The sequence below is a fragment of the Macrobrachium nipponense genome, chromosome 20, assembly GCF_015104395.2.
Source record: "Macrobrachium nipponense isolate FS-2020 chromosome 20, ASM1510439v2, whole genome shotgun sequence".
NCBI lineage: Eukaryota > Metazoa > Arthropoda > Malacostraca > Decapoda > Palaemonidae > Macrobrachium > Macrobrachium nipponense.
Genome location: NC_061089.1, coordinates 18355149 through 18370978, shown reverse-complemented (window position 1 = coordinate 18370978; position 15830 = coordinate 18355149). Strand labels below are relative to the sequence as shown.

General features: G+C 37.3%; 1 protein-coding gene and 1 long non-coding RNA gene across 3 annotated transcripts in view; one reads left to right on the top strand and one right to left on the bottom strand.

Annotated features, from left to right (window-relative positions):
- The window catches only part of LOC135222687 (uncharacterized), a 370412-nt gene that overhangs the window by 298178 nt on the left and 56404 nt on the right, over window positions 1-15830 (bottom strand). The gene's annotated exons all lie outside the window — the stretch shown is intronic.
- Window positions 1-15830, top strand: part of LOC135222670 (protein unzipped-like) — a 261762-nt gene that overhangs the window by 214393 nt on the left and 31539 nt on the right. The window contains exon 2 of one of the 2 annotated variants that reach the window (XM_064260827.1): window positions 4035-4103. The exons of the other annotated variant lie outside the window; for it this stretch is intronic. Coding sequence (XP_064116897.1) covers window positions 4079-4103 — 25 coding nt within the window. The 5' untranslated portion in view covers window positions 4035-4078. The remainder of the gene's footprint in view (window positions 1-4034; window positions 4104-15830) is intronic. 2 annotated transcript variants of the gene reach the window in all.

The following is a 15830-nucleotide window of genomic DNA, read 5'->3' as shown; positions in this document are numbered from 1 at the left end:
TCTCTCTCTCCTCTCCTCTCTCTCCTCTCTCTCTCTCTCTCAGTGGTATTGATGTTTGAGGCGTCAAAACATCACCCTCAAATTAGGTTATGCATGTATTCCAAAACATCTTAGTCCTGCATGCATGTGCATGCATATGCATCATCAGTCAGCATCTGTAGAGATGCAAAGCTTTGGATAAAATGCGACGAAACAATTTATTTCGTAAACAGAGACACGTTATTGTTTGACTGTGAGTGTGGCCAAGAGAGAGGGAGGGAGGCGGGTGAGGGGAATGCGGCAGTTTTCGTCTTCCTGGCCCCTTCCCCTCAACTTGCATAGTCTTCCCCCTCCTCTTGCACTTCTTCCCCCTCCCCCCCCCCCCCCCTACAACCATGCAAAGCCCCCACCCCCCTTTTCCTACTTCGCGGATACTGCAGTCTCCGCCCATTTTCCTCTCTCTCTCTCTCTCTCTCTCTCTCTCTCTCTCTCTCTCTCTCTCTATATATATATATATATATATATATATATATATATATATTAATATATATATATATATATAATTTTTATATATATATATCAATTTAATACAAGTTGTTGACTTGATTATAAGGCCAGAGTCGCCCATGATTTATTCATCTTTAAAAAATGTAAAACTGTATAATTCGTTTTCACTTGACAATCCAAAGTCTCAAATGAAAGGGTTCGGTAATTCATTTTGAATGAATTCAATTCCAACTGCGTCTGTCATTTTATGGCACAGAAATGATTTTGATTTTACAATCAAGAGCGCTTGCTTTTCAGATCATATACACACATATTATATAAAAAATTATATATGTGTTGTCGTTTTTTATACTAACAAAATTATATATGTGTTGTTTTTTTATAATAACATATTGAGCCACAAATAATTTACAATTAAAAGGAATTATGTAAAAAAAGTGCGTCTGCCTCGTCCCGGATTCGATCTCGTGTCTTTTGCTGAAGAGGAAGCAGGGATTTCTCTTCTGTATCAGATTTTAAATGCATAAATTAAAATCTGAATTTAGTTTATTTAGAGAGCGGAATGTATTCTCTCTCTCTCTCTCTCTCTCTCTCTCTCTCTCTCTCTCTCTCTCTCTCTCCTCTCTTCTCTCTATGATGACCTCCACTGGAACATCTGTGAAGACTTTAGTTTCTTCACTATTTAGAACAGTGGGATGCATTTAACAGGTGAGCGTTCAAAAACGAAACCAGAATAGGTAACGCAAGTTTCGAATAGAGAGTCGAGACCTTGAGGTGATGTATTGCTACAGATACAGCAGGCACTCAGGTCCCTGAACAAGTGATATTTCTTAATGCCAGGGAGATATCTCTCTTGCATTAAGCTTACTTTTGGTCTCCATCCAAAAGGTACTCTAGGGGGGAGAGAGAGAGAGAGACGTTTTAAGTTTCTTTATAAGCCACGTAAAAAAACATCAATGTAGAATGCCCTTGAGTTAAAAAACAAGAATGCGCTTGAGCGAAACAGAATGAATATTTTGAAGAATGATTGACGTAAAAATATTTGCTCGGCAAGAAAATTTCGCAGAGATTTCAGGCAATGAAATTTCCTTTGGAGAGGGCGCCAAAGCATCTAATATTAAATTTAATTGAAGTGGCAATACTCATTTCAGCAGCAGAGCAATGAGAGAGAGAGAGAGTGCTTAGGTGTCTCGATAAACCACGAGAGAAATCTTTAAAGAATGCGCTTCAAATAAGCAGAATGAATGTTATTAAAAATTACTTGACGTAAAATATTTGCACAACAAAGAAAACATGAATTTGAGAAATTAGTGTTGAAATGTCCCGGGAGATGGTGTCAAAGCATGTAAGTTAATAATGCTGATGTCGCAATATTTACTGAAGTAATTGCGAAGTGTTATTATCAGAGAGAGAGAGAGAGAGAGAGAGGAGAGAGGATAAGTTAAGTAACGGTCGTGCAGAAAGTAAAAACCTGCCTAATATCATAGAAGTTTGGCCGAAAGCAGATCTTGCTGCCAGACTTTTGGATAAAAGTTCTCTTTTGGTACGTGAGGAGCAAACGAACCCCAGAGGCTTCTTGGGTTCTTGAGGAGAGAAGGCGAGGAGTTATTCGTTTTTTATTTTTTCTGGGGGGGTGGGTCAGTAACCATAAGGGTCGTGGGAGGACTGACTCTCCTTTCTTGACGAAGGAACTGGAGGCTTTAGCAGCTCCACTGGTGGGGATAAATGATTGTAGGAGCTTTCTGTAAATGATTGAGATGAAATTTTGCTGTCAGCGGTTAGGTAACAGCATTACTTATGTTAATAAGGAAAGATAATTAATGATGTGCCGGACATGAGGAGGGGAAACAGGGCTAGTTGAATACGGTGTATAAATGCCTAACATTATTTGTCAATATGATAAATTTCTCAGGAATTGAGAGTACATTCATTCACACACACACACACACACACACACACACACATATATATATATATATATATATATATATATATATATATATATATATATATATAGGTAGTAAAATCAATAACATGCGATGAAGTGTCCTCAGTCTTTCATTTTGTCTTCTCGGTTTGGTATCTTTTCCCCAAAATGTCCAATATTTCCTAAAAAAAAATTTCGTAAGAAATATTACGTAAAGTCAGAGAGTGCTTGTCCTCATCAAATTTTTATTACCTTGAGCTGGCTGGCACGAGGATGAACTTTTCCTCTTTCCTCCTCCTCCTCCTCCTCCTCCTCTCCTCCTCCTCCATCCTCCTCCACCTCCACCTCCTCGCTTGACATTTTTTTTTCCCTCCCTGTCATGACGTGAAGACCACGTAGATCGTCTAGACTCCTGCCGGATCGTCTAGACGAGTAATTGATTTTATGGCCACGTAATGTTTAAAAGGGAGGGAAAGTAGAACGTCGATGCAATTGACATTTGGGACACCGTTGCGATCAAGGTGAGAAGACCGATAATCTTCCTAGTGTTGGTCGCAGCAGGTGATTCAGAAAGATCTCTCTCTCTCTCTCTCTCTCTCTCTCTCTCTCTCTCTCTCTCTCTCTCTCTCTGTCGAAAGAGTTGTTTAGGCCGATGGAAAACTTTGGGGGAAAGTAAGGAAATGATGTTTGTTTTTGAGTGAGAAACTTATGTTTTGCATGATCTTGAATTATATGTACATTTTATTTTTTGATAGTTCCTATGACCTGTGTGCATTCTGGGCCACTGTTTATTCTTCAGAATGTTAATATCTTTACAAGTTATCGACTTATTTCCCGATAAGACTTTCAGTAAAGTCTATCTATTTTATAAGCAACAAAATCTAAGAAAAGAGGGTGAGTCTGGCTATACAATTTCCTCTCAGACCAAAAGCGTTCAGTTATCGGCTAATGGTACCCTATCCAATCCTGTTTCTTTGATATTTAGCGTTCTGCAAAACACTCCATCGTCACGTTTTCTTCACAGTAAGCAACAAAGACAAAAACGTAGGTGTCACTAACATTTGTGCGGGTGACGATTCTCGTGTGTTGAATATATGGCACTCTGTAGAGAATGCGAATAGTTTTAAAATAAAATAGATAACATAGTTCATCTTAGTCTTTAAGTGGGACATATATTTACCAAGAAACGACAAAATCTTGATTTATTTTCTTTTTTTTTTTTACTGTGAAATGTACCCACTTTTTTGGTTTTAAGAGGCACCTGTATTAGAGGAAATTCTGTTTTAAGAGCAAATATTTCAGTAAATATATAAATTATGAATATGGATATAAATATGTATATGTATGAATATGAACGTATATACGTATAATTGTATGTATGTATAGGTCTATATATATAGATATAATATATATATATATATATATATATATATACTATATATATACACATATATATACACACACACACACACACACACACATATATATATATATATATATATATATATATATATATATATATATATATATGATGCATGAGCTCATTAAGTTTTACGCAGTGAAAGTAAGAAACAGCTGTGCCTTATAGTATTGTTTTCACCGTTCTCTTTTTCTGTTTCAGGTTGGTATTCAGCGCAGTTACTAATACTGTAGATTCCTAGATATATGGAGAAATGGGCAGCTGTGTCAGGTTCGTACTGTACGGTATTTTCCCCTTTTCTGTACCGATTCAATAAACGCAAGATGAGAGACGTGATCTGAAGAAGAGAAAAAAAAATACAAACAAAGTCACCGTGCTCTCTCTCTCTCTCTCTCTCTCTCTCTCTCTTCTCTCTCTCTCTCTCTCTCCTCTCCTATTGCAGCGATGTTTATTAAGATAATGTTGCTCCGAATACCGAGTGTTCACGAATGAATTCGATATCGAATGTTTATATAGAAAAATTGATAGAACTACGAGTATAACGCTTAATGATTTCAATAAATCTTTCACTCCTGTATCTTATTTGTGTGCGTGTGTGTGTGTGTATGTATATATATATATATATATATATATATATATATATATACATCCACAGGTGAAAAATAGAACAGGGTTGTAGGTCCTGACCGGTTTCGACTTTATTTCCAAGCCATTGACGATGGACTGATACATAGTATTAGAAGTCACAAATATATATAATAGAGAGACAGTACTGACGAACATACACACAACCGTAGTATATAAAATTGTGACTTTAATACTATGTATTTATCAGTCCTTCGTCAAGGGGTCGGAAATGAAGTCGAAACCGGTCAGGACCTACACCCTGCTTCTTATTTTTCACCTGTGGATATGTGTGATAAATGAATCACGTGCTAAAGTGATTATAAACATATCTATATATATATATATATATATATATATATATATATATATATATAATATAGTATATATATATATAATTCAATATCACGTTCATCATTATTGACGCGATCGTCTGGAAAAAGCTTGTTTGCGCTCCAGCCTGGAACCCGATCCGTGACGAGAGAGAGAGAGAGAGAGAGAGAGAGAGAGAGAGAGAGAGAGAGAGAGAGAGATTAAGCCTGTCCCGATGAAGCTGATAATAAAAGGAAACGTAGAGAGGGAGGAAAGGAAAGGGCGGAGGACGGGCAAATCATGGCGATCTGGAAGGAGACCAGAGATGACAAAACTGATAGATGGAACTGCGTAAGAGGAGTGGATGGATGGATGGACGGAGGTTGAAGAGGATCGCGTGGAAAGGGAGGCCGTTCGAGGATATGGATTGATTGGAGGAGATTGGATTGACTTACGCCCTCGGTGGGCGTATCGGGATTCCGTCAAAGGGAAGAGCTCCTAATCCGATCATTATCGCGGAGATTCGGTGCGTTGAAGTGGTTGCGGATTTTGCTTCGAAATTCGTTATGTTTGATTTTGTACCATCATGTTTTTTTTTTTTTTTTTTTTTTTTTTTTTTTTTTTTTTTTTTTTTTTTTTTTTTTTTTTTTTTTCATAATTGTAGTTTATTTTATTATAAAAGTATTTTATTTTGTTTTTATTTATTTTTTGGTAACATTATTTAAGAATTGCTAGAATGTTTTTTGTAACATTTTTTAAGAATTGCTATAATGGTTGCTTTCCGATTATCAAATGAATTAATGTTTTATGATGAAAATGACACGGAGTCTTAAAACGTTTGATTTTAGGTATAGTGTTTTATTATAAAAAAGGACACGCATTTTTAAAAGTTTTTGTTTGGGGTAGTGACTGATATTTGTTATAAATTATAACTATTTAAAAGTACTGATTATAGTTGAAAAATATTATTTACGTTAGAATATGATTTGTCGGTCTGTTGCCGAGTTTTATTGTACCTAATGAACACCTTTACGAAAAACTGTTAGGTTTTTCTCTGGAGCGTTTGTAAATATCCGTTTTTGGTGTTAACAAACTTCGCTATTGGTAATCGATACGATGCATTAGTAGCTGGAAACTCTCCCGATAATTATTAGGTTTCACTTTCCGTCGGTCTTTTATATATATATATATATATATATATATATATATATATATATATATATATATATAAAAGACAGACGGAAAGTGAAACCTAATAATTATCGGGAGAGTTTCCAGCTACTAATGCATCGTATCGATTACCATAGCGGATTTTTGTTAACACCAAAAACGGATATTTACAAACGCTCCAGAGAAAAACCTAACAGTTTTTTGTAAAGGTGTTCATTAGGTACAATAAAACACTCGGCAACAGAAAATATACATATACATATACATATATATATATATTATATATATATGTATTATTTGTATATATTTGTATACTTACATTCAAGTATTATTTATAATTGTTTTGCTTGTTTTGACCAAAAAGTGCAAAATAACGAATAGAATATTGTTTTTATATTATAGTATGACTTTGACCTAATTTCTTTCTTTAAAGACTAATAGGCCTTGAAATTTTACGCCATGAATTTGTTATAATATTTGACAATCGTTTTTCTATATTTGGTCATTTCTCTCTTTTTAATCTTGAGATGTTTCTCTCCGCACGTCAATTTATTCTCTGGCGTCAGTAGCTCTCAATAATACCTTGTCCCGTTTACTCGTTTGAAGATGAATTTAGGCCCTAAGCATTTTGGTATCCCTCAGTAGAGGCGAAGTGTGTTGTCGGAAAAGCTTAGAATTACGTGATGCTGATAACCTTATCTATTATCTTAGAAGCATCTCGTATAAGTATCCAAAACCTCTCGCTTTTAATGATGATGTTTGAGAATGAAGAAATATCTATCACAACTAATAAGATTCTGGATATTAATCCTTAAAAGAGTAGGCTTGAAAAATGAAATTATTTTCGGATTCGTGCAAAGGCTACCGTAAGGAAGTCGCAATTGCCTTCAGACATTTATAAATTTTCTGAGCAGCCTCTCCAGCTGTATGCATAACTTATCTCTTCTTGAAAGGGACATTTTTCCGATTAACTGGGAGAGTCCTCGGTTCTTTCCTTTCATTGGCCATGTCAAATAAAATGTCTTTCCTCATCTTTTCAGTGACCCGGTTCGTCCTTCCAGCTGTGACAAGAATCCGTATCCGATTCGTGGGCATTCCATTGAGGTGTGAGAGATGTGTATTTCTGGTGATAGAAGTTCACTCTCGACGTGGTTCGGAAGTCACGTAAAGCCGTCGGTCCCGTTGCTGAATAACCACTGGTTCCATGCAACGTAAAAACACCATACAAACAAACATTTTATTATATATTTTGAGTAACTGTTAAAGTCAGTCTTAAAGATGTCGATCTATATTTTTCTATAGTATTTTCCACGCACTTATAAGGTGCTTAGTAGCTATTGCCATAGCACGCATGAGCACAAGAAAATCGGCTATGAAAATATCTGGACGCGTATCGAAAAAGACATCATGTCCTAAGATAAATGATCCGGTGTGCCATCAGCCTCTCGGCATTCCCTCAAGGCGACAGCAACAAGACCTTCGACTTAACCTCCATAGAGAGAGAGAGAGAGAGAGAGAGCCGTGGGTGGTGATAAGGATGCTGTGAAAAACCTTGAGCCTCGCTAATTAAAACTTCTCGGAGAATAATGATGAAGTTGGGTCAAGAATATTCGATACTTACAGCACTTGTGTTCCGTAATTTTAGTACATTGTAAACTTGGCGTTATTATCCAACGATTTTTCATACTACAAGAGACGAGATTAAATACGTACTCCGCTCTTTTTATGAATGGTGTTGATCAGACTTATCATCATTACTGTAATATCAGCACCAGTGGTAGTAGTAATGGTAGCAGTATTACGACGCAGCGATAATGCTTAATCGTTATACGACCGTAATCCTGGTCTGGGGGATCACGCTGTAAGTGTGACGTATTCCGTGTCCAGCAGCGAGAAAGAAACATTTGGGTGTTACTGTTCCATTTCCAGGGTCCTTTTGCACCCTGGACGCTGACCAGACCGTAAAGTAACTGTACTGCTGTGAGTGGTGAAAAAATGATGATGGTCGTAACCACAAAACGTATAAGGGGGATAGAGAATCAGTCACTCTTAATGGATCGTGGCCTCCCCTACTCCATGACTCAACAAACACATCGCCCCCCTCCCCCCCTCCCCGTCTCATTGTTGGGGCGGACTAGTGATCAGATTTCACCCAAACTGTAACTTCCGACCATAAACGTAACGATGTTATGGCCATTTATTCGCATTAACCTACTAGCGTCTCTCTCTCTCTCTCTCTCTCTCTCTCTCTCTCTCTCTCTCTCTCATTGGCCTTCACTAAACAACTATGTCAGTAAAAGTTGGAATCTATTTGGTTTCAGAATCATTGTTGTAAACAGAATCATGTTGTGGTTAGAGTTCTCGAATTACGGAACGGATGATGACGTAATAACCAACCTGCATTGTGGGAAATTATGCGGAGAAAATAACAAACATATGTCAGGGAAACCTTGTCGCAATGACGATTACATCATGATATCTCGCTGTTATTCATTGCCACTGTTCCGTTACATAACAGATAGATCATTTGAATGATGTCAGAACCATACTCATTTGGCAAACTAGATATATTATGAAAACCAACTATTTTTATGAAGCATGAAATTTGATCCATTAATGTTTTTTTATCTTGACTTACCTAAAATTCCAATCACATGGATGACAATTCTACATTGATCTTCGATGTATGAATTTGTAAATATATTTTTTTTCTGTGAGCGTAACTAATCGGCCTTTGGTTTACAAACACTCTAATCTGCGAATCACTCTTGGGTAAATATTTCTAATTGATCAGAGAATCCGTTTACCACAGTGTGGTAAAAATTACAGTGCCACGGAACACCGCAGTCATTAACTTAAAAAAAATAGCAAGGAAGAAAAAAAGGAAATAGCAAGGGGAAAAGAGAAGAAAAAGAAAAAGAAGTGGATAGAAGAGGTCGAAATGTCGAACCCGGGTCAGAAAAAGGCGAGACGGTTTTTAAGGATTTTACGAGCGCGGCAGAAGACAGTCAGGCAGTATTGCCAATCAAGAGAAACTTCTTTAATTGCAGCGTTTGACGCTCAGTATCAGAGCTGAAGTTAATCGACTTTAATCTTTCGAGTAATTTCTTCGTCATGAAGTCTTGTCCGTTGGGGAGCAAAAAGGTCGTTGTTTTCGTCGTAAGGTTTTATTATTTTTTTGAAATTTTCGCTTGATGGGAAAAAAGTTGGCACTAGTGACGCGTGGATTACTTTATTACTCTTCAAACTGCAATTACGGGTTTGGAGGGACGACGCAGCCCCCAGCATTAATGGCCTATAATGAGAATAATGTTGGTTGTTTTCCGTACAGACCCGGAGACCCCTATACCACATACTCCCAGGACAGGAGATGATAGGTTTTGCTACAAGATATTTCCCCCAGCTTACCAGAAGTCTTCACAAATTGGTGTTCCCAGTTTATATTTCAGCATAATTTTAGTTGTCTGTCAAAGAAAACTATTGAGATGGCTATGTCTGTCCGTCCGCAGTGTTTCTGTCCGCCCTCAGATCTCAAAAACTGCTGAGGCTAGAGGACTGCAAATTGGCATGATGACCATCTACCCTCCAATCATCGAACATACCAAATTGCAGCCCTCTAGCCTTTGTAGATTTTATTTTATTTATGATTAACCTTGGCCATGATCGTGCGTCTGGCGACGCTATATAACAGGGCACTACAGGGCCGTGGCCGAAAGTTTATTGGTCGCTGATCATATAGTCTAGTGACAATCTTGATCTCTTGCGTCTGAACGTCCAGTCCTCGTGAGTTTGATAAATATTATGTTAATATCGTTGTTTTAATCTCATTTTGATTATAATTTTCAAGTCGTAATAACTGATTTAGCAGTAACTATTTCAGTTGAAGTATGATTGTAAATTAGTATTCAAAGCACACTAAGATGAAAGATAATAAAAAGTATCCTAACATTTTGGCACGTGTTTCATAAATGAAAGGCATAAAATGACTATCTCATTCGAAGAAGGTTCGTATTCTTTACTTTTAAGTTGTAACTTGTTATTCCTCTTCGCTATTTCGTTGACCATTGAAACCCTTCCTAGTTTACATAATCAACTCACTTCTCCTCCGAGTGTTTAGCCGATATTTACTGAAGCACTTTACGTCAGCAGCAAAGGTACGTACCCCCAGTGTGGTGGTGCCAGATACCCGAATTCGCCTGAAATGTGGGTCTGTTATTATTGAGAATTTACGGCAGATAATATTCCAGGTCTGGAGAACTTGGTAATATTCACGTGGCTTTTAAAAAATCGTGTAATTAATTGAAAGTTGAACTGGACTTTTCAATAGTTAGCTCCTATCAGCTGTTCTTGTTCCTGGTTTCGATTGATTGATAGTAAATTATCTGGCGTCTCGATCTAGGTCTTGGTATACCGTTGCGGCCGTGAGAAGGCTTGGCGGGCTAACTTTCCCATTGTTTGTCATGGCCATTTTACGACAAATCTGAAACTTCTAAGTAATTTTGACTTCGAGTTTTATCCGTTATTTCCTAAGCATCAGCTTCATTGGACTATTTCGACCAAGCCTTAAATCATGTAATTGTTCACATTTTACGAAATGTGACGTTCTTTATCGGAAATTGGTACAATAATGAAATTATTAATCACCTTTACTAGCCATAATGTAGAATTATCTCTTCGGCACAACGAGACCTTTGCATTTGATTAATGTTTCAAAGAGGAAAATATTAATTCGTATTCTTTCCGTGTGCTTCCTGTAATATATAATCTTTTTCCTTTGTGTGCAATAGAAATGATTAATTATTTTTCATCATATAATTCCGGCAAAACGAATACAAAATATTTCTCTTGAATGAGAAAGAAATGCAGATCAGCGGTAGCACATTATGACATTTAATCGAGTGAAATATTTATAAAAAGATAGATTTTTATCGTTCTAGTTAGTCTAAAAAAATGCTGCTTCTAATTATACCATTTCATTTCTATAAACCTTGCTTAAAACGTAGCGTTAATCAAACTTGTATGCTAAGCATCCAAACCTCCGAACAATTTTTTTCTTTATAGAGTTTTCGAGAAATATTTTTTTTTTTCCAAATGGAACTTTTCTCTCTCTCTCCTTTTTGTGCGTCGCATTCTCCCTTCCGTTTCAATCTCACATTGTAACTCGAAAAGGGTGGTACTTCAAAGGAATTTGCCTCAGTCCTTTTGCAGAATGCCTGACACACTTTATGTGACATTTTTCGTTTTTGTGGTGGTAATTGAATTCTTTGCATCCTTCTTCTCCCTCTGCAGTTTATTATTGCCGTCCCGTTTTCATTTTTTGGTGTTAATTGTATTTTAACAGAGATCTTTCACATTCACAATTGATCCCTGATGTCCTTTTTCCTGCGGCGAGCAGCCAGATTCGCTGAATAGCAGCACCAATACTCAGTGAATGTGCCGCAGTGTCGAAGTTCTCAGTTCCTGAGGTCCTTCATTCCTCACACCGCTGGACTGTGGAACGGCCTCTCTGTGGATGTCGTGCAATTGGGACTTAAGAAGTTCAAACGAAGATGTATTCTCCTTTTCACACCATATTCTTCGGAACCTGAATTTAAAGTCAGTGGACCCTATGGTGGGCTTGTTCCATGTGATTAGAGTTCATCTTCTGAATAATAATAATTTAAAAAGTTGCATCTTTTGACACCCGTATTCATTGCTTTATTTATGCTTTTGAAGCTACTGGATCTGCTTGTCCTTCTCAGTAGAGTATTTAATCATTCCCGCAGATGTGAATAGAATGAATTTAGAAGAATATCAGAGGGTTTGAATGGCGAATGACGTAGCAGTAGATTATTCTTTAGGTTCTGTCTGCCCGTCCGCCCTCAGATCTTAAAAACTACTGAGGCTAGAGGGCTGCAAATTGGTATGTTGAGCATGCACCCTCCATTCATCAAACATACCAAATTGCAGCCCTCTAGCCTCAGTAGTTTTTATTTTATTAAAGGTTAAAGTTATCCATAATGGTGCACCTGGCAAGGATATAGGACAGGCCACCATTCGGGTCGTGGTTAAAGTTTCATGGATCGCGGCTCATACAGCATTATACCGAGACCACCGAGAGATAGATCTGTTTTCGGTGATAAGGTGTAGCGGCTGTACAGAAAACTCGATTGCGCCGAAGAATCTTCGGCGCATTTTTTCTTGTTTCTTACTGAACTCAAGAGACAACACTACTGGTTCCTTTATGATAAGCTTCGAGACGGTACTTAACGTCCCTGGGGTAGAGAACATATTGAAATCTGGTAGATACACTCGGAGGATTTGTATAATACAACGCACAAGAACTCTATGAATTATTAAACTAATATTTTTAGATACGTGTGTCCATTGAAAACCGTTGATCCTCATTTTGTAATGAAATAGAAACTTGCTGCTCTGTGAGCAAGAGCCCGTGCTGGCATAAGGCCAGTTTAATCTAAAACAGCAACAACATTGCTAACTCCATTTCAGTGACCAAGGTAACTGATGAACCTCAGCATCTTCTAACCCAGGTTCGAATCATGAAGTTGACTCTCTCTCTCTTCTTCTCCAGTCCTCTCCTTCTTCTTCTCTCATCTAGTCTCCTTCTCTCGTGCTTCTCCAGCTATTTATGTGAAACGTTTAATGTAAAGTATTTTATAATTCCCACCGTTTTAAAACATTCCTGAGGAGCTGCGCTCTCTCTCTCTCTCTCTCTCTCTCTCTCTCTCTCTCTCTCTCTCTCTCTCTCTCTCTCTCTCTCTCTCTCTCTCTCTCTCTCTCGTTGTTTGTACCGCCTATGAATCCTGCAGTGTTGCGTTCATGAACTCGGTCTAATTCGAATATCGTCCCTGATGAAAATTAATAAGCTATCATTTCGTTGTCGTGTTAAACAAGGTCAGGTGCATATCCCTGGATGCAGTGATTAAGGAATGACGTGAGACTCTCCTCGGATCTATTTAAACCTGGGGCCCCGATGCGATATTGTAGGTGAACACTAATGGATCGATTGGCAATTATTGGAGGCAATCTTAGGTGGCATTCAAGGAGAGGAGAGAGAGAGAGAGATCAGTTCCTCAGGAATATTTCGGAATGATTGGAATTGTAATACTTTTCAGAAACGTTTCAGCTTTAGTAACTGGAGAGAGAGAGAGAGAGAGAGAGAGAGAGAGAGAGAGAGAGAGAGAGAGAGAGAGAGAGAGAGAGCAATTCCTCAGGAATATTTCGGGATATTGGAATTGTAATACTTTTCAGAAACGTTTCGGCTGTAGCAACTGGAGAGAGAGAGAGAGAGAGAGAGAGAGAGAGAGAGCTAGCAAGCAATTCCTCAGGAATATTTCAAAATTATTGGAATTATAATACTTTTCAAACAGTTTTAGCTGTAAGAACTGAGGTGAGAGGAGAAGTATAGAAATAAATGAAGTCACATGTATTAAAATAATACATGAGTTATACCAATTTTCCCATGTTAATGTGATCCCCTTTTTAATACTGCCAGTAGGTACGTTTAGTTACCCTGTATTATACCACGGATATTTTTCCCTGTCTACACATACATCTAACTGAATGGGAATAGTTACTATGTGGGGAGAGAGATTCAGAGTTGTAGTTGACCCGTAAGCTGTGACGACAGTCTATGGGACAAAATGGGCGTGACGTTTAACCAGTTTGATTCTATGGTCTGGTTACTCTGTGGGTCGCAGGGATTTGTAGGGACGTTATTTGTTTGGGGTGGGCTGAAAGCCCACGAGTCAGGAAGGTTATTTATGGCCTTCGCGACCTTTCGGTCCAAAAGGTTTTTGAGAGACTATAAAGAAAAAAAATAAAGCCCATCTCCTTTAAAAGATTATATTTACCATAGTTAGTCGCGTAGTCTTCTTCTCTCCGTTTTCTTTCGCTCCAACTGTCAGGGTAACTTTAAGAAATGGCGCACTGGCTTTTGTCATTGGCAGGTTGAGTAGATTAACTGCAATTAATGGCAGTGTGTCATCACCAACTTCAATGGAAATTGTCTAGATCATGTTTCAAATTGCCTAGAATGAAGTTTATTCCCTCTGTTAAGGTTAATCATTTAAGCAGAGGATTGTTACCGACTCTGAGTCACGCTTGTTGTTAGTTAATGAAGACCTACTTTTTGTTTTAGGCTTGTAGTGTTAATAGAAAGGGAGTCTGGTGGAAGTGTGTGTGTGTGTATGCGCGCGCGCGCAAATATATATAATATATATATATATATATATATATATATATATATATATATGTATATATATGTATATATATATTATATATATATATATATATCCTATATATCGTATATATACATACACATACATAACATACATACTATACAACTATAATAGCCACAATGCCCTCTAAACTTCAGTTGCATATGTATCTGGTAAAAAAGTGACCAGTAGATTCTACATATGTATATATTTGTGTGTGTGTGTGCGCGCGTGTTACTGACGCATTCATACTTCATCGTGAATGAACAGTTCCTGAACTGCAGGTATATTAAACATATTTTATTTTTCTTCGTTAAATCTTATATTTGAATTGGCAATTTCTTTAAGAAAAATAAGTCGACTACATACAGTTTCAAAAAGAAAGAATCTTAAGCTTAATCCTGTAGTATTACACTCAGCAGTTAGAAAATGTGAGTTCTAGAGCAGGATTACGAGTAATTCCTTCTTTTTGGGTCCTCGTTATTGCGCCATGTGATGAGTAAGGCTGCTTATTAAGATCGTGATCGCGCACCACTAGTGATCAGAATGTACAGGATTTCTGGTATGTAGCGTGCGATAGCTAATCCATCCTTAATAATAATAATAAAATAATAATAATAATAATAATAATGGAAAAGTAAATCCACAATAGTATGTCTGTTTGTTTTTGTTATTTAAAATATAAAGCAGAAAGCAGGTCATCGAAAGCTTTCTGCTTTATATTTTAAATAACAAAATCAAACATACATACTATTGTGGATTTACTTTTCCATTTTATTGGCTCATGTGATTTTGAGTTTTTTTAAATAATAATAATGATATAAAAAAGCGTGGAGTACACGAAACTGGCCGTCATTAATATAGATAACAAGTAATCTCTAAATTGAGTGTTTAACTTAAACACACACACACACACACACACACTGTCATACAGTTTTTCAAAACAATTCGAAAAGAAAAAATAAATCAGTCGAATATAGCATGAATAACAGATGTCAGATTTGTGATTGAACTTCTTAAATGTTCTTTGCAATTTTTTTTTTTTTTTTTTTTTTTTGTTTTTTTTTTTTTTTTATAAAAGAGATAGATTACCTTTTTGCAGTTCTCAAAAGGCAGATATGCTCTAAACACCTCAAAGCTAGCATCTACTATAGACTTACCAGTAGCTCGATGCCCTCCTACGCATCGTGGGAAACTCAATCATAATTAGGGAAGGAACTGGGCCGCTAAAGCCACGTACTAGACACCCGCCTGCCCCTACCTTACTACCCCCCCTCACCCCCCCCCCCCTCTCTCTCTCTCTCTATCTCTCTCTCTCTCTCTCTCTCTCTCTCTCTCCATCCCCCACCCCCACCCACGTTGCAACGTGCCTCTCCGGACATCGATTACTTAACGTGGGAAAAGGGGAGGGGGTGGGTGGGAATGGAGGATGGGATTACGCTTAACTTAGTTTTAAAGACGTCTTAAAGGGAAGGCACCTCTTTGGAAACCTTTTACTTCTTCGAAAAGAACGCTTCCATAAAGTCTCTAGTGATTAATAAAAGATTTTACTTATTCTGACGCTTACCTAAAATGAATTGAATCTTGTGGTTTTATTCTCTCTCTCTGGAATGCTTGTTATATCTGCTGAAGTCTCTAGTGATTAATAAAAGATGTTACTTATTCTGACGAT